Raw genomic sequence first — 20,678 nt, forward strand, 5'->3', positions numbered from 1 at the left:
TCCCTGCTTCACCTGCAGCCAGACTGGGCAGACAAAGGCAGGGCTGGCTGCCTGGAGAGCCCAAGGATGGGATCCAGGAGGGCTCCTCTGCTTTGTCCTCCTTCCCCTTTGTGGGAGCCCAGCACATCCCTCTGGCTGTCCAGGACACCCAGGACCCCTGCCAGGGGCTCAGAGACCCTGGCACAGAGCCCAGAACACCTGTGGGTTTGATTATGACCCATGGAGCAAATTACCAACCTTAGATGAAGATCAGCAAGCCACAACAGTTTAGTAGAATAATAGTGAAGTTATCATGGGGTGGAAAAATAGATTTTGGGGTTTTTAGAATGGGGGTTCAGGGGGCAAGATGGAGGAATCTGGGTGTGTCCAGCCTTTCTCCTTCTTCTTCTTGGCCTCCATCTCCTGCTGTGATGTTGGCACTTTTGGATTGGTTTAGAGCAGAAGCTCCCTGTCTGACACAGGTGATGGATATTGGGAAGGAATTGTAAACATTGTACAGGTGGTTTTTAGTATAAAGACATAACCCTGCCCTGGGGGCAGGCAGAGTGCCTGGAACTGTCCTGCTGGATGGGCCTGGCAGGGCAGGAGAAAGAATTTTATAGATAAGGAACAATGAACAACCTTGAGACCGAGAAATGAAGAGCCCTGAGTGCTTCTTCAAGCACCGGGCTGGGAAAAGAGACTTTGAACAATCTCGGGGTCACAGCGCCCCAGAAAGAGCCCGAGACCCCTTGGCCACCCCAGGGCACCCAAGGAGGTCTGGGCCCTGCCCCTGCCTCTCCCTGGCACAGATTCCCACAGGGGCTCCCCAGATAACATCATGGGCTGGCAGCTCCTGTGCAGGGGCCAATGAATTATGCAACTGGGGTAATTAGATGGTTTTGTTCTCTGAATCAGGATTATGCTCCTGGGGTGCCACCTAGGAAAGTCTGTGAAACTGCATAATAAAAAAGTCATTTTTATGCAGAGGTGGAAATATTTTGAATGCAAAGAAGAATTGGTGGGGGAGGGCAGACCCGATGTCCTCCTGTATTTGGAGGAGAAAAGTGAAGTCCAGTTGTTAACCATTACAGCTCTAATTTCCCTTGCATGGTGGGGGGATGGAGGAAGAGGCTGTTTTAGCATAAACTCCAGGCACAGAGTGCTACTCCCTTCCCCCAAGCAGAGCTGTAGAATACAGATCCATTGGTGTGGTTGGAAAACACGTGTGGAATTCTATATTTAGGGGCTCTCTATGTTTGTATGGGCACTGTATGCCATCTGTGTAATAGGACCCAGATTACAATTAAAGCCAATATTCCTCATTTAAACCATGGATTCCATGGTATTCTTCAGCTGGGTGTTTGGGAAGACATTTGAGGTAACAGACTGGTATGTAGGTTTGACTTCTCTAACCTCCATGCCTTATGTTTGTGCCTCAAGATAACATTGGATAACATATTTAAACTGCTCATGTGTGAAAAAGCAAAATTATATCTCACGAAACTGATTTCTTCACACATTCAAAAAATCAAATTCCCCTTTTGTTCAGATTCTAAACAGGAATCCAAAAGGAAGCAGTGTACACAAGATGTGGTATTTCAAAATGGAGAAGATACAAGTACTTTCAATAAAAAGACATTATACTGATTATAAAAGTCAAATAATTTTACAAAGATATTCCTTTACAAATGTAGTTTTCATTGTGTAGGCATTACAGTCTGGTTCAGTTGATAATGAGTCAGAGAAGTTTACTGAGCTGTTATGATTTACTGTTGTGAGTTGAATACAGATATTGTAAAATAGTAATTGGTGATAATCACATTTGATTCTATCTTCAACTTCATCATCCATAAGAACTGGTATTGTCAAGAACTACAGTAAAAAATAGAGGGGCATATTCTTGTGGCTGTGATTAGTATATATTAAAAATATATTTTTGTTTTCCATATGTTTGTGTGTATGTAGTAGTTTTGCATGGGTATGTTTAAATTATACCAAAGCCACAGTCTTTTATGGATTTTAATTACTACGTTGCTATTTTTGAAGTTTTTTGTAGATGAAGCAGACTTTAAATTTGAAGGCAGTCCACCAGATGAGCTGTTCTAGCTGGAATTAGAGCTTACTTTCAAATTCCAACATCTGTATGAAATAGAGCTTGATGACATGAGATGCAAGTCTTAAAAGTAAAACAAAATAAAACAATAAGACACCAAAACAAAACAAAAACCCTACAGCCCAAACAAAACTCAAAACCAACAAACCCTAATAGTAATAAAAGTTTCAAATGTCGTCTCTCAGTTTACAGGATCTGTCCAGTTTCCTGAACTTTGGATAGAACTTAGATTTATTGCAATAAAATTATCATTTTTTGTTGACTGTGATGCTACTGTTTGGGTTTTATGGGTACACAGAGTACGAAGGCAGTGAGGGGTTATAGGGATGGTGCTGTTTGTGCAAAACCAGAATTGGGCCATAGTGGGAGGTGGCTGCACAGGGACAGCCCTGGAGTTTGCTCCTGGAAGGTTTGGAATCCCCTGGAGTTCCACTGAAGGGGATGCCCTTTTCTAAATGAGAGCATAATAGAAACAAAGGGCTTTGGAAATGAGTATGTAAAGGACACAGCAGCATCTTGAACAATATTTTTCAGAATGAAGAATGTTCCAGTTACTGAATTATCTTTTTCACTGAAAAAAAAGAAGGCCTGTAGCTCTGAAGGCATAATTTGTTTAAGACCCTGACCAAATGAAGTCACCTGGGGAGCAGTGGAGGCTTCTGAAGAGCAGTCAGTGATCTGGCCCTGCCTTTTGCTGCAATTTAATTTTAAGAGAGCAAGTAGAAGCCAAGATCTAAGAGCTGTGGCAGTTAACAGGAAAAGCTGATATGGGATTATTGAGGTTAGAGTTCAGCTAGAACAGATGGTAAAATAGTTATAACCTACTGTACCATATGTTGCTGCTGCACACATTCAGGTAGCACATTTTGTGTACAGTGTGGAAAGATCAAGGATCTTAGCACAGATTTGTAGAAAGACCAAAAAAGAGCTTGAAAATTTGATTTCATCATTTCAGGCCAGGTGAATGAGAAAGATGTGATTTGTTAAACCAAACACCAGAACTCACCATTCCAGAAAGGGATACCAAAAATTAGGCATAACACATAACTGCATCTTTTCTAATTCCCAGAAAATGAAAATGAAGCTTGTGTTTCAGGAAGTCTGTTTTGGGCTTGTTAGACTTGAATTTCTGAGGAAAGTATTTAAAGAAAAAAGCAAATTCACAGCACTTGAATTCAGACCATTGAAAACAGGTTTCAGTTTGATTTATGATTTTTGTAACTTTTATTCAGGGGCCAGATTGTCAAAAGAAAAAAAGCAAATTCACAGCACTTGAATTCAGACCATTGAAAACAGGTTTCAGTTTGATTTATGATTTTTGTAACTTTTATTCAGGGGCCAGATTGTCAAAAGAAAAAAAGCAAATTCACAGCATTTGAATTCAGACCATTGAAAACAGGTTTCAGTTTGATTTATGATTTTTGTAACTTTTATTCAGGGGCCAGATTGTCAAAAGAAAAAAAAACAAATTCACAGCACTTGAATTCAGACCATTGAAAAAGGGTTACAGTTTGATTTATGATTTTTGTAACTTTTATTCAGGGGCCAGATTGTCAAAAGGGCATGATGTCTTATTGAGGTGCCAATGAAGTGATGAATTTCTCACTGGAAACAACTGGAGCTTCACTGGGTTGGAGTATGGCAGAAAACCTGCCTGATCTGTAACTCTGCTGATAATACTCAGGTGCTTTTTGAGGAATCTGATGTGATACCATGAGAACAGGAAGGTAGAAGACAAGAAAGAGAAAAAAGGGTTAACAAAGTCAGAAGTACTGAGAGAAGAAGTGGAATAGTAGCAAAGAAGAAAAATGAAGGCAGAGAGTTGTGATTTGGAGTGGTGCTAAAGAGCCTCTGGGCTTGAGATTCATCTCGCATTTTCTAATGCTCACGTTGTGTTGTATCATAATGCACTGCTGCTGGAGCTGCTGTGCCTGCCCTGCCTCTGCCAATGGGAAGAGCAGCACCCCTGCATGCTGGGAGCACTGGGAATCCCAGGCTGTGTTCCCTGGCTCTGGAATTGCTGCAGTAATCCCCCAGTGTGTGTCCTGTGCCCTCTGCCAGCATCTGCTCCGTTCTCACCTTCTGCCATGGCTCCTGTGCCAGCTCCTCTGCCTTTGTTTCACTCACAAACATCACAGCACCAGCTGTGGCTTCAGCCAGCACTTTGGTAAAGGGTTTTTTTTTGTAGTTACAACGTTCTTTTAAATATAATATCAACCAGGACAAATATTCATGTTTATTTTTTTGGGGGAGTAATTAGATCTGATAGACTTGTCAGTTTATACATTGATTACTGTCAACTGTCAGGACCCATCTGTAAGAGCTCCTCAGTATGTATCAGATGGTTGATTAGGTGATTTTGTGTCTGGCTTAGAATTATTTCTGTAATATATTTTAGGGTCAGTTTTAATTAGAGTTGTTTGTAGTGGAGCACTTGATTTTGACTACCTGGTTTTTAATTTATTCTAAATAATTAATAACTGTGTATGTTGGAGGTGATTTTAATAAAGGAAAGGTGGTGATAGTTGTGACATTTACTTGTTAAATCTTCTTTTCTTGAGGTAGTCTGAGTGGTGCTCAATCCTATCAGAATAGTAAAAATGGAAAGCTAGAGATAACTAAGGGTAGAGCTTTAATGTCTGAAAAAAATGGTTTTCTGCATCACTGTGTCTCCTCCATGATCATCTATAGACTGAAGACATTTATTCTTTATAGATACTGATATGCCAAATAATTTTGTTACAGCAAGATGGAGTTTATTAAAGAATCTTCTGGAAAGTTTCTGTGATGCATTTAATCCTACTGCTTATGCAGTGAGGTGGGTCTGGGACAATTGTGAGTGTGTGAAAGGGTTACCTTTACAAAAGTCAGGTATGTTTGGGTTTTTCTCAAATAGCTCAGTTTGAAATTGAAGGTTTATTCTTAGTTGTTGGCTGTGTTGAATGTAAGTGTCCTCGAAAGATTGGTTGCTTGTTTTGTGGTGAAATGAGCTGGAGGATTATAAGGATTTGGGAAATTGTGAAGTAAGAGGAGATTACAGGGTTTCTAAAGTGTAGGGCAAAGTTGAAATTGTTGGTAGTGTTTTATAAATTAAAATTATCTGCATGTTACTCAAAGCTTGGCTGTCTTATTTTGTCTAATAATGGAGGGAGAAGAAAAACCTGGATTGACATTCAGAGGTCAGAGGACAGTATGAGAAGGAGCAATGATGGAAACAGCACTGGGGACCTGGATGTGCAGGGACTCTCCACAGTGGGGAAGGGGAAGCAGTGCAGGGACTGGGGCTCCTTTAAGGTTACTGATGTCTGGAGGAATTTCTTTCCTTTTAGGACCCTTTTTTCTGAGAGTTCTTTGTGCCAATCTAAGTTTTTAAAATGTTTTCCAAACAAGCAAACCACTAACTTAAAAAGAGCCAAGAGTGAGACTTAGCTGTAAGAAATGTGAAGAAATCAAGAACTGAATGGCTGAATGATCTGGTAACTTCTCCCTGCTGTCTGTCCTAATGTCTGAAATGCACCAGCCTTAATTATATTGCATGATATTTGCAGTAATAGAGTGTTAGCTGTCTTCCACCTTTTATTTACAAATGTTAATGTCTTTTTTCTTGCACACTGGGCTGTGTTCTGGCAATGTGTTTATCCTGTAAGCTGAAGGCATTAGCATTTAGGGCTTCATTTTATTGCCACTCAATCCAGAGCTAACTGCATTGCCTGCTTTAGTTTGGTTTGTTTAATGGGCTGGGTACAGGTAAGGGCCCTGCACTACCCTCAATCCCCAGAGGAGCCTGTGGTAATTACAAGGAAAGGTTTAGATCAGTGTTCAGAGAGAGTGACTAATCCAAGAGGAGATTTTACCCAGGAATGAATTCCTCAGGAGCTGGGAGAGATTTTACCCAGGAATGAAGTCCTCAGGAGCTGGGAGAGATTTTACCCAGGAATGAATTCCTCAGGAGCTGGGAGAGATTTTACCCAGGAATGAAGTCCTCAGGAGCTGGGAGAGATTTTACCCAGGAATGAATTCCTCAGGAGCTGGGAGAGATTTTACCCAGGAATGAATTCCTCAGGAGCTGGTAGAGATTTTACCAGGAATGAATTCCTCAGGAGCTGGTAGATCTGCAGGGGTTTGTCCTTTGTTTGGCAACTGGTGCATGAGTTCCCTTGATTGGCACTTGCACAGCTGTGGGGGTGAGCAGGATGGCCAACAGCTGGAAACACAATTATTATAGAGTCTGGGTGTTATACATCATAATTAGGCTTAAGAACTTAAAGTCAGCTGAGATGAATGAGGGCAATTCATGCTCTCAAGAGCTGAGAAAGTGATTTTGTGTTTAAGATCTGGGTACTTTCTGGTTCCCTCCCGTGGGGGCTGGCAGGACATGAAGCAGCTGTGTGACCCTGTGTGCTGGGTGTTGTGATGCACCAAAACCTGCTGTGAGGCAGCCTGGTCCCCTACAGTGTTCTGCTCAGAGACAGGCCAAAAGGCAGCCTTTACTGTATAGTAATTGTGTGTCTTTTAATTAAATATTTAAACAATTAAATTTTACAGTTATACGTGCTAGAGATTGATGAACTTCAAGAATATTTTAATTATTTTATGTTTCTGATTTAATGAAAGTCACAGTCATATAGGTTAGAAAGGGCCACCCACTATGTAGAACTGAGATAGTTTCAAACTAATATCAAGGATATTAGAAAAAAATCAGATGGGAATCCAGTGTGTCTCAAGGAAAATGTGAATCCTGCAAGCTGGGCTGCAGGGCTTCTCCCAAAGTTGGTTTGGTGTTTCTTGACTGCCACTGTAAGAGAGTGCAGGGATGTACAGAGTGATTAGGCTGGAGTAACACAGGCAAATCCTTAAAAAAACCTCAACAAAACAACAGAAAACAAGGAAAAAAACCCTATGTTAGTATTGAAAGATGAGAAGGGTAAAGCACCACAATGCTTGAAAAATAGCAATAAAAAACTTTGGCAGGATTAGTATTTCAAAGAGAGCAGCACTTGATTAAACATTTGGAAAGTATGTGAGAAGAAACATTCCAAGCAAAATGAAAATATACATGTATGATGGAAACAGGATAAATAGAATATTCCACTTATAATTACCACAGCAAGAATGCAGCCCAAACTTCAGAATTCTTAATCAAGTAAAATTGTCATTGCTTTTAAGTCCAAGTAAGGCAGTGGGTTGTGTTGGGTATGAGATGCTTGTGGAAGAAGATGTTGGCAGGACCCATGGGTGCTCTGAACAAAGGAAATGAGGAGAGCCAGAGCCTGCCCCAGCAGTGAGGGTGCTGCAAGGGGCTGGGGGATACAAGGCACTGGGTTCTTGTCAGACACCAAATGGGCAGTGGGGGTACAAAAGACCTTGGAAAGGTCAAAGATCTCTGCAGAATGCAGAGTTTATCTCAAAAACCTGAGTTTTCTGCCTGACATCAATGCAGGGATTATTCAGACACTGCATGGATACGTGGATTAAGGGGTGAAAATCAGTTGCAGTCTGGTCCTACCTAGAGTGACCTGTTGAGGGCTGGGTACTGAACACCCATCTCTTTGAGCAAGGGAATGTCACAGCCCAAAGCTGCCTTCCACCTCATCTCATTATTTGTTGGCATTGGGGCAGACTCCTTGATCCCAGAGTTTCCCTGATATGCCTTATAACCTGCTTTTTGCTCCTGCTCCCCTTCAGCTGGGGGTAAATGCTGTCTCAGAGGGAGCAATAAGTGGTGAGATTGGAACAGATGCCCAACTCCCTCAACTGGAAGGTTTTGGTTTGATGTTGCTTTACCAAGCAGGTTTTTTATTATAATAGTACTTGCATATGGGACTTGGTGTAATGTAATAAAGGCAAGGAGGAGGTACATATAAAATCTTCTGCTTGTAATGGCAGCCCATTTCTTTGGGTTCAAATAATTTCAGATAATTATAAACTGAAGTGATCACATCTGAAGAAAAAAATTTTCACGGTATCCATGACTTAGTTTGATTTACCTTCCCCTTATTATTTCTTAATTTAAAAATTACTGCATGCTGTCTTTGAAATGTTGCAATTGTGTTGGTATTTGAAGTACTTGTAAGTACTTGTGCAAATCAGTTTTTCTGATGTTTGTCTGCAGGGTGAGGTGTGTGTTTATGTGCCCAGGGGAAAGGAGATGCATTTGCATCCAGGAGGGTGTAGCAAGTGAACGGGTGCCAAAACTGTCTAGAGGAACAGTTGCACTAAAATAGTACAGGGTAAAAATGTTGGCAAATGAAAATAACCAGCTTCTGAAGAAAGTATGGCACTAATCCTCCCTGTAAATGCTGCTCATCTGAAGGCCTAAATGATAGCTTTTGGTGATGAATCCTTCTAAAGACACTTGCAGAGCCACCGTGTTGCACATATGAAGATGCACGGTATTTTTGTAGATATAATTATATTTCATATAGTACTGTTAATCTTTGAGGTGCTGATGAACAGTTACTACATTTCTGTACTTTAGAGGCATCTTAATTTTAGGATGTTTCAGTGAAATCATTACTATTAGCCTCAGTAGGTGTTAAATTAAACCCTAATTTATGTGGGACAGCTAATCATACATAGTATTATACCTGTTTTTCATGTGCCTCTCAGCCAAAGATCTAATAGCATTTTATGCAAGTAAAAACATAATTGCTGCAGAATATCTCCAGAATGTTTCTTGTGATTCAAGGCCACTTATTGGTAAGAGCAGACTAATAGACCCCTTATCTTCCCTCTCCTCTGCAGTGCATGCAGCTTGCAGAGACCAAATTCCTGGTGTATTTTACTGCCTAGCTTGGCTTTGAATTGCTGCTCTATGATTCCCACTTTCAGACTTTGGCTTGAAGTGAAGCCTGCCAGAAGGATGTGCCATGTAGCCTGGGAAGAAACCCAGCAGATCTTTTATCATTATTGCCTTGTCTGTGGCTCTCAGAGAAGCAATAGCCGCAGATCAAGACTCTGTTCAAAGCAGAGATGTCAGCACTGAATTGTTTTCTGGTGAAGGAGGGATGGATAAAATATTAAATGCAATCTTCTCCTTGCCCTTATCTCTCTGTTCCTTGACAGGAATATTGTACTGTATTTCCATGGTTCTGTAATTCAAAGTTGAAGGGATGCAGGTTTGTGAAGGAAAACAAAAATTAATTGTTATAAAAATAAGTGTACATTGTATTACATTTGCTTTCTTCTGGGAAAGCACTTCTATCTCGAGCAGGGAACAGCACATTTTTGGGACTTCCACACTTTGAGTTCCATCCACCTGCTGCTGGAACCATTGTAACTGAATGCACAAAGACACTTTGTGAGCAGTGGGTGAGTTTACCCATTTTGGAATGAGATAATTTTGGAAGAGATGTGTCTGTCTGCTTCAGTCCCCTTTCCCAGCAGCCTTTAAACCTTTGGGGGATCCTTAGGGATCAAATTGGGTGTGGGAGCCCAGCAGAAGGAGGACAGAGGTAGGAGGGAGCTTGAGCTTTTCAGCCCCACAGCTTCTGTGGGAGCTGTTGGCTTGGGTACAGCAGAGAGAGGCTGGCTGGGCTCTGCAGAGGAACAGGCTGCACCCTGAGCTTGGGCTGTGCCTGCCTTGGGGCCACACAGCCCTGGGGGCTCAGGAGCTCCTGCAGCCCCAGGCTGTTGGGGAAGATGAAACAGGAAAGCCTTATAAATATGATTGTCTGGCAAAAGATTTTGAGAATATGGAAACTATAAATGAGATTGAAATGAAAGGAAGCTTTGAGATCCCTCAGTTACTGAACAACTGGAAAACAATGGTGTGGCCAGCTGAAGGTGATCCCCTTCTGATGGAACAACACCCTCTGCTTGCAGACAGGCCCAAGGGTCAGAGCAGACCCTACAGCTTGGCAGAAGGGGCCCAAAGAGGAGTTTGTAGGGTTTAAAATGTAACACAGTGTGGTAATGTAGTGATTCTTATAGGCTGTATGGAAATGCTGTAGGGTTTGTATATTGTACTAGATTGGTTTGTGAGAATTAGGATATTCAACACAGAAGAAGATTTATTGTATTGTAATGGGAACCTCGCTCTCCTACCCTTTTACTCTCTTACCTTTTTTACTCCCTTCCCCTCTTACTCTCTCCCCCTCTCATCCCCTCTCCCCCTCCCTTCTCTCAGGCCTGCTCTGAGCTGTGTTTGGCAGCTCCCAGCAGGGCCCTGCCCCCAGGCCCTTTGCAATAAACCCCAAGTTCCTGACCTGGCTGCAGAGATCTCTCGTGTCCGTCTGTCCTGACCATCCTACCCCTGACATTCCTACACCAGGGGTCACAGGGGGACCCACCTGTGTCCCCACCATGGAGCAGCTCCAGTGCATTTTTGAGATGGGTGAAGTTTGAGAGCAGAGGGACTCTGCTCCTTCTGTGGCTGGTGAAGGCACAGCAGTTCCTGGGGACAGGAGGTGATGCTCCCACTGCAGAGGAGCTGCTTTGCTGTGCTCAGTAGTGCCAGGGAACACAGATGAGCCTTTGCTGGCCTCTCTGTGCAAGCACTTGTTGCAGTCTCCCTCTCACCAGACAGGTCTGTTCCTGTGGCAGACTCTTGTATATTTAGTTACTGATCTACCAAATCTTTGGTCAGTATTTTATTCTGAGCTGTTTGTATTTCCCTTTTCATCAGCATGAGTTTTTTCATAGAGGGAAATCATGAAAATAGCAAACAGGCTGAGAAAGTTGGCCCAAATCTTTTGTCACATCTGACATAAATTCAGAATTGCTTCAAAGTGTGCATACTGAATGAGTAACTACTGTGATTCTTCTGGAGCCATGATTGCAGGCTAGGTGGCTTGCAGCACTCGAGTTAAGGCTGTCAGCCCAGCAGTGGTGCTGGGTGCTGTGAGCTCTCTCCCATAGGACAGGAGTGCAGTGCAGCTGTTGAGGCAGGCAGCTGTGCCTGTCCCAGTGGCTCTGGGGTTACAGGTTAACCACAGCACCATGGCAGGGTTACAAATCCTGCCTGGGATTTTCCATGAATGATTTTCTCTTCAGCCCTGGCCAGGAGCAGGAGCTGGGGGAGCCCCAGGTGCTCAGCAGCCCCTGGAGCCCTGCAGGGAGAGCACAGGAGATCTCTTTGCTCTCTGTGCTGGTTCTGGGGTGTGCAGTGCCAGGAAAGGACTGAAGGAGTCTTCAGAAGGGAAGAGAGGCACTGGGGAAAGGAGGGGCTGGGAGGGAAGGGGGTGGGAAGTCACTGTCACTCATGTTTGGAAACTTACTCAAAATGAAGAGGCAGAGAGTTCATATATAAATTACATGGGTGTCACAGACAGGTTTTATGAAAAATCCTTTCCTTAGGATCTTTCCTCCTGAGAAGCTGAGAGGCCTCAGGGACAAAATGTAACCAATGGTTATCTGCTGCTGTGGAATGCAACAGGTGCATCTGGGATTGGGCTCATGGGGTTGTTTCTAATTAATGGCCAATCACAGCCCAGCTGTCCAGACTGTCTCTGTCAGTCACAAGCCTTTGTTATCATTCCTTTTCTATTCTTAGCCAGCCTTCTGATGAAATCATTTTTCTATTCTTTTAGTATAGTTTAATATAATATATAATAAAATAATAAATCAGCCTTCTGAAACATGGAGTGAGATTCTCATCTCTCCCCTCATCCTCAGACCCCTGTGAACACCACCACATCTGGGTTTTCTTCTGGTCTGGAATGTCTCAAGTTTTCCTGAAATTATAACTGGAAGTTCACTGATACAGAAACTAGCATTGATGTATATTTGAGTGTGTGGGATTTGGGAATAGCTTGCATGTGGCAGGCCAGGAAATAAAGGAGGTAAACAATATACAACCTTTTATTCTTTTATCAGAGCCTTTATCTGTGTAACTCTGATTAGTTGCCATGGATACAGACAACACAGGGGCTTGTTTGGGTTGATGAAAAATCTGTCATGATGATAAAAAATGTGAATTTTCTTGAGAAAATTTTGAATTATGTCAATTCCACTATTCTTGGTCATTATTTTTAACTACACTTGAATTCATGTATGCAATTAAATAATTATGGCATTTAGGAGTCTATTTTTTTATATAGCATCTGCAGGATAATTTTGAGTACAATGCAGTACCAAACAAACTGGTTTTTAATTTAAATTAGTGATTGTATTGACACATATAAACTACTGTTCTGTCAGCTTACAGAACTTCTGTATTTCTAAAATAATTTTTGTGATTATTTTTCACCTTGTAAAACAACTCCAGAACATGACCAGGTAACTGATGGCTCGTGAGTGTGGTTATGAATGTGCACAGCTTGGTGCCATGTCCTGCTGCTGGTTAAGGACATGATGCTCTTGCTGTGCTGAAGTTCAGTATCTCTAGTGATAAATGCAATGAATATGACTTGGCACATCTTAATTCCAACTACTCTGTCCAAATAGAGAGCAGTTCCTTGCTGTAAATGTAACTCAACTGACTAAAGAAATAGTTTTATATAGAGAACTTTTTAAAAAAATTATGCAGCTTTGCTCTTTTTGGTAATTATGTGTGGGATGCTCCTAGTCCAGAGTGCTATGGATGTGGTTCACAATGAGTTTAAGGTGGCCACATTCCTTTCAAGTGTGTTTGTCACAGGTCCTGTGGTCAGGATGAATCTGGAATCAGTGCTGTGGGCAGGGGAGAGATGCAGCATGGGGGGAAGAGAGAAGAAGGAGCAGTATTTTTTGAGTCAGTTTGATTTAAAATAAATACACACACAGTGGTTTCTTAAGGACTTAGAAACAGTGGGCACAGGCCTGGCAGAGTGGGTGCAAGGTCAGAGTGCAGGGAGGGGCAGCCCAGGGTGTTCCAGGCTGTAGAAGAAGAGAGGAGGAGTTTAAATGATTTTGTTCCTGTTAGGAACGTGACACACACCTTTGTTAAGGTGTGAAGCACTGCTGAATACGTGGATTATGCACTGGGTGTGTGTCTGCCTGGGCATGGATGAGCAGCCCTTGCAGCTCATTTCCTGTGAGCAGTGAGGTTCAGAGCTCAATCAATGAATTAACAAAAACTGCTCCACCCTGGAGAGCAGAATCCCTTGGCTCAAATGCTCCAGGTGCCCAAAGATTGTGGGTTTCTCCCTGTTCCCTGAAAGCTGAGCCCCATTTATTGCACTCCATTAAGCCCTTGGTGTTTGTGGTCACAGAAGAGGATTTGCCCCACTGCTGTAATTGAATAAGCAGGAATGGCAGAAATACCATGAATGGTGCAGTTGTGCAAGGACAGACTGACTGTGGTGGACAGAGGGACACAGTGCCAGCCATGCCTTGCTCTCAGCAGACCATGTGTGCTTCCCCTACAAGCTTTCAGTAGAAAAATTACCCTTAACTGTATTCTGAATGTCTGGGGTTATGATCCTAGAATAAGAATTTCCTGGGTAAAGAAAGGTAGGTTTCAGCAGCAGGAAGTAAATTTGGGATATTGAGAGTATAGAAAATTTTACCATATTTCTTAGAGGTTTGAAAAACAGCTTAAATCTTTTCAGAGATTAAAACCTGTTTTTCTAAGTTAGAACACTTTATTTTCTGCAAATCAATTGGAATTAACAAAAACAATGGACTCCTATGGATGAAAAAACATCTGAACATGTGTGTGCATCAGGTTTCAGTTTAAACTCCATGAGACTGCAGGGGCTGTAATTATGTCCTTTCCTTTTCTAAATATTCAGATCACAGTATTCTCAGGCCCAGTTTAAGATTTTTCTCTCTCTATGCAAAGCCAGGATGAGGTATTCAGTAATTCAGTACCAATGAAGCAATTAAAAAATATATAATTATTTAATATAGCTGTTGAAACAAGTATACTAATGTTTGTCTTTATCATCACACAATGTCTAAAAGTCTTTGTGATTTTTCCATTTAATTTTTTGATTGTTTGCTATCTCCCCACAATGTCTAAAAGTCTTTGTGATTTTTCCATTTAATTTTTTGATTGTTTGCTATCTCCCCACACTGAGCCCTTTCTTTAGCAGACCCAGAGGAGAGAACTGGGGTCCCTGTGGGCACCCCCAATATTCCACTCCCCTGTTCCCATCCTTGGATGAGCAGCAGCATCCTGCACACATTTGATGTATTAATGGCCTTATCTGCTGAAAATAATTTTATTCTTAAAAGTTTGTCTAAGTCTTTGTTATTTTTCCATTTAATTTTTTGATTGTTTGCTGAGTATCTCCCTACAATGTCTTTGTGATTTTTCCATTTAATTTTTTGATTGTTTGCTGAGTATCTCCCTACAATGTCTTTGTGATTTTTCCATTTAATTTTTTGATTGTTTGCTATCTCCCCACAATGTCTAAAAGTCTTTGTGATTTTTCCATTTAATTTTTTGATTGTTTGCTGAGTATCTCCCCACACTGAGCCCTTTCTTTAGCAGACCCAGAGGAGAGAACTGGGATCCCTATGGGGACCCCCAATATTCCACTCCCCCGTTCCCATCTTTGGATGAGCAGCAGCATCCTGCACACATTTGATGTATTAATGGCCTTATTTGCTGACAATTGTTTTGTTCCTGAATTTAAGCTGCTCAGATACATCTCCAGAGGACGTGCCTGTAGCAGGAGGGCTTTGTCCTGAGTTGGAAGTGAACAAGGTTTAGCCCCACGGGTTTGCACTTGAGGCCTTCACCAGCTTAACTCGCTGAGACTCAGGAGAACAGAAAAAACAATAATATAAAAAACCCCTGATGGAATGTAAGAAGGAGGCTGGAAAGGATCCATTGAGCTGTTTAAAGGGTCCCAGGGCCCCGGGAGGAGCAGCCTGGCTCTGCAGGATTCAGCTGTGCTGTGTTCTCTTGCAGGGCGTGGGGCTGTGCGGGGGCAGCCAGGCGGGGCTGGGCACGGGCTCGCCCCGGCAGTACCCCCGGCAGAAAATCACTCGAGTCAACCTCAGGGACTTCATCTTCTACATGGAACAGGAGCGGGACATGAGCCATTCGCTCCTGCTCTACCGAGCTCTGCTTAAATAAAGCCAACAGTCCTACTGAGTGCTCCACAGAAGCTCAACTTGCTTTGAAAGCTGTCATTTTAATGTGCCTTCTATTTTTTTCAGAAGTCAACGTTCCAGTAATTTTGTTTTGTAAAATTGTCAGACACATGCAATAAATTCCCTTTATGTAAAAATATATATATATATATGTGTATATATATATATATATATAAACCACAAAAAAAATGTGCAAAAGGTTTTAAAATGTTAACTCCACAAAAAAAATCAACATCAAAGTCTTGCACCATTTTAGGTAAGGCTGAAGTAGCTGGTGTTAAGTTACACAAATGCAGTGGCTCACCTAAACCATCTCCTGGCCAGGCTTGGGACAGGTTCACAGGAGTGGGTCCCAGCCTTGTGTTCACCTGAGTGTTCACTCCTGGTGCTGGGCTTGTTTTGTGTTCAGTTTACTAGCACTGTCTCACTAACCATGGTGATACCTGTTGCTATTTAACTTAGTTGGAATGGCAATTTTTTGCACAGCCAAGAGACTAGCCAGTGCACACTCCCACGAATTTTATATATTTAGGATTTTTGCTTTTACTGCACAGCTCATTTCCTGAGCCATTTGCTGAACCAAATCTTAAGTGTATGAAATCTGTGTGCAGGCTCTCAGCTGAGTTACTTTGACTTGCTTCCAGTTGTTTTCTCAATCTCATCAACCTTTTGCGCATTTGTAGCAGCTGGTTAGTGACGAGATTCAAAGTTGGGTTTTATTTTCTAAAAAAATGTTAATTTATTTATTGCAAATAGTATGGTTTAATGGTGGTTTTAAAAGAGAATATTGTTGGGTAAAGATTTTAGAGTATTCTATATGGATTTTTAAAGTCGCCGTAAAGGTTTTTGGGGCCGCTCCTGGCGTGGGGAGCGCGGCGAGCCCGGTGGCACCGGGAGTGGGGACACCTCTGCCCTGGCCACTGGAGCACAGCTCCAGCCAGAGAGGCTCCTGACAGGCACGTGGCTTTGAGCATGAGGAGCAGCTGTAAGTACCTAAAGGTGGGGTGAATGCCTTGGAAATGCTTTGCTGAAGCAGATTTGGGCCCACAGGGAAGTGGTTGGTGTGGGTCTGAGCAATGGGGATCAGTGGGACAGGAAGAGCAGGGGCACAGGCTGTGCTGCAGAGTTGATAACAGTGTTACAGTACCACAGAAGGGAGACATTTGCTTATTTATCTTCTCCGTTTTTACTATGTTATGCTTGCCACTTTTTTGAGGCAATATTTTTTTTGATGGGAAACCATAGCGAAAGCACAAATAGAACTATTTGTCCAATAGTTTTAAAAACAAAGGTTTTAATTATTTTTTAAGGTTTATGAAAAGCAGAAGAAAATTTATACTGCTGCTATTTAGCCAAAAGATTATTCATAAGGTATTTAAGGCCAGGAAGTGTAAAGTTATGTTTTAAATGTATTGATAATTTGTACATATTGTTTATAAAGGCCTTGTGTTTATTAGAGTTACGTTATTTTGATGATTTCTGTACATACTGGTAAATACCCCCAATTTGTGTGAAAACATACTCCCTTATTTGTACTTATTTTGTAAAGAAATAAAACAATTTACTAAAGTAACACATCGAGTGACATACAGTATTAATTTATCAAACATGAATTTCACATTGTCTTGTAGTTCTTAAGCACTGGTCAGAAACATTTTGCATTAAAATATTAACAGAATACCCACAAACAAATATTAAAACCAAATACTTCAATGTTTTGTTGTGCTGATTCTTACCCTTTGTGAAACATCTAATAAAATTGTCAACAAACCTCGGTGCCATCAGTACAGAGAATGGATGCACTCAGCAGTGGCTGTCTCGAGAGAGGAGCCCAACAAGCACAACAGAACATTCTCTCTCCCTTTCTGTCTCCACTGGGGCTGGGACAGCCTGGACACAAAGTGCTCAAAGCCTCGTGCCTGACACGGGGCCAGTGCTCAGCAACAGCAAATCAGAACAGTTTTGCTCCATGGGATCAGGTGAAAAACCAGGCTGTGCTTTGTGCTTTGCTTCTTGGCCTTCGCCATGCAAACGTGTGCTGGCTGCACACCACAGCTTCACCAGGGTTCTGTGGTGCTTTAAAACATCCTGGTGATGCTGAGCAATGTTCTTCATTAAGTTATGTTGCTGTGGTTTAAGGCCAGAAGTAGATATTCAAATCAGTTTTTTGCTGATATTGATGCTTAAAAATATAGGGAAATAAGTAAAAAATATATAAATGAAACTGTAATAATCTTTAAATAAGTGACCTGAAGTTACTAACTAAAAGAACACGTCCTAGCTTAACTTTTTTTTTTTTTAAAGGCATATTTCTTCTAAGAAAGTGATTGTTTCCACATGTCTTCCTAGCCTTTGTGCTGTTTTGCAGTCAATGCTGTGATGTCATGGTTTAAACTTTCCATCTCAAGTTCACATTTAACTCGGCTGGTGCAGCCTGGAACCCTTTCCAATGCCACCTCAGCAAAGCTGCCCCAACTATGGGAGCTGCTTTATTGAGCCATAAAAAAATACAGTAAACACCAAACTGAGGAAAAACTAACCAACCAACCAACCAACCAACCAACCAACCAACCAACCAACCACAAATACTTCCAACGTTCCACAGATGTGTAAAAGCACCATCCCAGTCTGCACTCCCCAGAGCTGCCTGGGGAGAGCACCAGGGGCAGGATTCCCCTGGGATGGAAATCACCTTTATTCCCTGGCTGAGAGGTAAGAACTGGACAGGGTGTGCTGCCAGGAGTGCTCAGCTCACCCTGTGCCAGAGGGCAGGGCAGGAGTGGATACAGGATAAAAACAAGAACCTGAATGGACTATTGAGAGATACTTTGGACTTAAAGGTATGAAAGTAATAAATAAAACACTTCTATCTTTTTGTAAGACATGGCTACATTAAGCTGAATGGAGCAAAGGGCTGGAGAAGACGCAATCAAAAATTCTCACCTCTTTCAAACAACATGGGAGATACAGTGAGTGTTCCACCCTACGTGCTTGTTTTTGTTCATTTACTTTACAGAAATGTTTATGGCATGAAGTACTGTATAAGAAATGTGCATACACAAATACATGACAATTATACGTTAAGTTCTTTACAATATTAAATGTATAATATACAATTCTACAGATATCTTACATACAAAGGTGAATGTTGTGCCATATATTCAAATATGGCAATGCCTAGCAACTTTAGAATGTCGTACAAGTATAAAACCACAAAATAAAATAACTTTACAACTCTTAAAGTAGACAGATTTGCTCAACTGTTCTGCTAAGGTAGCAGGCCAACCGGCCAGGATTGCCATTAGAGATTTCTGGGTTGGGTGACCAAGGTGAGAAAACCTGCAGAGGTCTGATTTTCCATGGACAGGTATCCAGCCCTTTTCCAAAAATAAGACCCCTGCCTAGATTTTACCTTGGACAGTCAGTACAGCTCATTGCTTTTGAAAATACTAGTCTTAAACGTGACTTTTAAATTTTGCCTGATTGCAATCAATTTGCATTAAGAACTGTTGACCACTTAATACTCTGTCCCTTGTTCCACATGGCCATATTTATGCATCTAAAAAGACTTTATTGAAAATTCATCATCTACAACAGTGTTCTATAAATTATTGTGGGAGAAACTAAATTGTGATTAACACATGAATTAGTGATTGAGGACCCAATCATGCTGAACAGCAATAAAGAGGATTTAGCAGAATGCTATTGATAGCCTTGCACCTGCAAACACGGTGCTGTCTCCTGAGTTAGAAAGCCCTGTGAGTCAGTGCCAAGTCCTGGCAGAAGCAGGACCCTCCTGCAGACAGACCCCTGACTTTGTTACAGAGAAAGCTACACAGATAGAGGGCAGCTACAGAATTCAAATTTTAATAATAATTTAAAATAATAAAACAATTTAAACCAACGTTGTCCTGCTTTCATCTGGCAGTGGCAATACAGGGTTTTAACAACTCTTTGCAAGAATTCCAGACCCGTAAAGAGTGGGCTTGTCCAAAATTCTTAAACTTTCCTGCTAAATGTGGGCTTCTGACATGGTTAGTAAATGATTAACAAGGGGTGGCTTGTTTGGTAGAACCACACTTCTTTGATGATGCAAAACTTAACAGCTGCTGTGTCAAAACAAGATTGGCTTTAAAGAGCTACAGCTCCTCGTGGGGTATGTGACCCTCGTGTGATGGTGGATGGCATTTTGTTTTGTGCTTCCAGATCCCTACTGTTGCAAATATTGCCATAAGTGGGCCTGTCTCATTTCTTGTCACTTGTTTTGTTTGGTTTGTGGGGGGTTAAGTACTGAGCACCAGTGACTACGAATCAGTCCTTTTCTGCTTCTGGATCCTGTTCACAGAGAGAGACCTCAGCTGGAAATGTAGTATAAAAATAAGCCATTTGCTCATGTGGGTGAGTACAATCACCAGGAGACTGTGATGCTGGGTGTCTGATATGGAGGAGGGGCAGCAGTCAGGGAAGGTTCTCAGTGCAGTTTTTGGGGTTCTTCCTCCCGCAGACGCCCCCGTCCCCGCAGTGCAGCTCTGGCTGTCCCTGGGCTCCTGCTGGTCCCTTCCACTGCTTCCATGGCTCTTGCTGCAGAAGTCCAGGCCAGGGCCAGGGTTTCCAAAGCTTTGCCTGTTCCACAGCACTGCTGGTCAGCCCCAAGTCCATCCCAGCCCTGCCGTGCTGGATGTGCTCAGGAGCTCCACCGTGAAGGACAGGCAATGGTTTTCCACGCGCGTTCCATGGCTGGCTGTGTGACAGGTAGTTTCAGAGTACCACTAATGGGCAACAGAAAGTCCAAATCTGTTTGCTAATACTGTTTTGCAAATCCTTAGAGTTTCACATAAGGGACTATTAAACACTTCTACGGTTACAAAGGGGGCAGGGGAGGGTCTAGTCCAGGGGCTCCTGTTTTATTCTGATCGTTGGGGTGGGTTGTGGTCGTCTGTCCTCGCGGCACAGCACGTACTCGCTGAACTGGGAGGAATCCACCCCACCACCACAGGAAGCTGCCACGTTAAATCCCTTCTGAAATAACCTCTCGAGCACCTGCAATGTGGAGGGAAGACAATCAGATTAATATTTAGGAAATTTTAGTGATAAAAGCATCTGGAAGCACCCGATCTAAATGATGGATTTAGTCTTTCGAGTCCTCCTTGAATGAATATTATTCAGCTATAATTCTATAACTTATTGTTAAATGACTATACTGTGATTAAAGTCTCGCTCTCAGCAAACCTCTCTAGAAAACAAAAATTAATCAAAGAAATAAGCACTCTGCAGCAGCTTAGTACATTATATAGTAAAATACTGGACTGTGGTGATATTGATGCTCTCACTCCTTTATAGAAAGCAACATCAGGTTTAAGTTCTAATAAAAAGTGCCAATTAATCATTGGCATAGTAATATGAACGGTCTGAGAGAGAGGGGGGCTGAGTTCTTCCTTGGCAGATGAAAATGTATTAGGAGTTCAAGTGACACATCCACCAGCTCTTTGTGGCAGTCACAGCTGTTTGCCCTCGCTGGAAGGGAGCAAAGCATGGCAGGGACAGGATGTGGGCAACAGGGAAATGTTCTGGCCCCAGAAAGGTTAATCTGCACTGCCCAAATAGGCATTTTGTCCTC

At 42.1% G+C, this 20,678-nt stretch overlaps 2 protein-coding genes across 3 annotated transcripts in view; one reads left to right on the forward strand and one right to left on the reverse strand.

Moving 5' to 3' along the window:
• Nucleotides 1-16,634, forward strand: part of LOC136561036 (transcription initiation factor TFIID subunit 4-like) — a 154,691-nt gene extending 138,057 nt beyond the window's left edge. The window contains exon 15 of the mRNA XM_066557138.1: nt 14,877-16,634. Within this exon, the coding sequence (XP_066413235.1) occupies nt 14,877-15,044 (168 nt within the window). The 3' untranslated portion in view covers nt 15,045-16,634. The remainder of the gene's footprint in view (nt 1-14,876) is intronic.
• KCTD15 (potassium channel tetramerization domain containing 15) overlaps nt 16,336-20,678 on the reverse strand; it is a 50,297-nt gene continuing 45,954 nt past the window's right edge. For both annotated transcript variants that reach the window (XM_066557140.1, XM_066557139.1), the window contains exon 5: nt 16,336-20,101. In XM_066557140.1, the coding sequence (XP_066413237.1) occupies nt 19,946-20,101 (156 nt within the window). In that variant the 3' untranslated portion in view covers nt 16,336-19,945. The remainder of the gene's footprint in view (nt 20,102-20,678) is intronic.

The sequence above is a fragment of the Molothrus aeneus genome, chromosome 11 (genome assembly GCF_037042795.1).
Source record: "Molothrus aeneus isolate 106 chromosome 11, BPBGC_Maene_1.0, whole genome shotgun sequence".
Lineage (NCBI taxonomy): Eukaryota > Metazoa > Chordata > Aves > Passeriformes > Icteridae > Molothrus > Molothrus aeneus.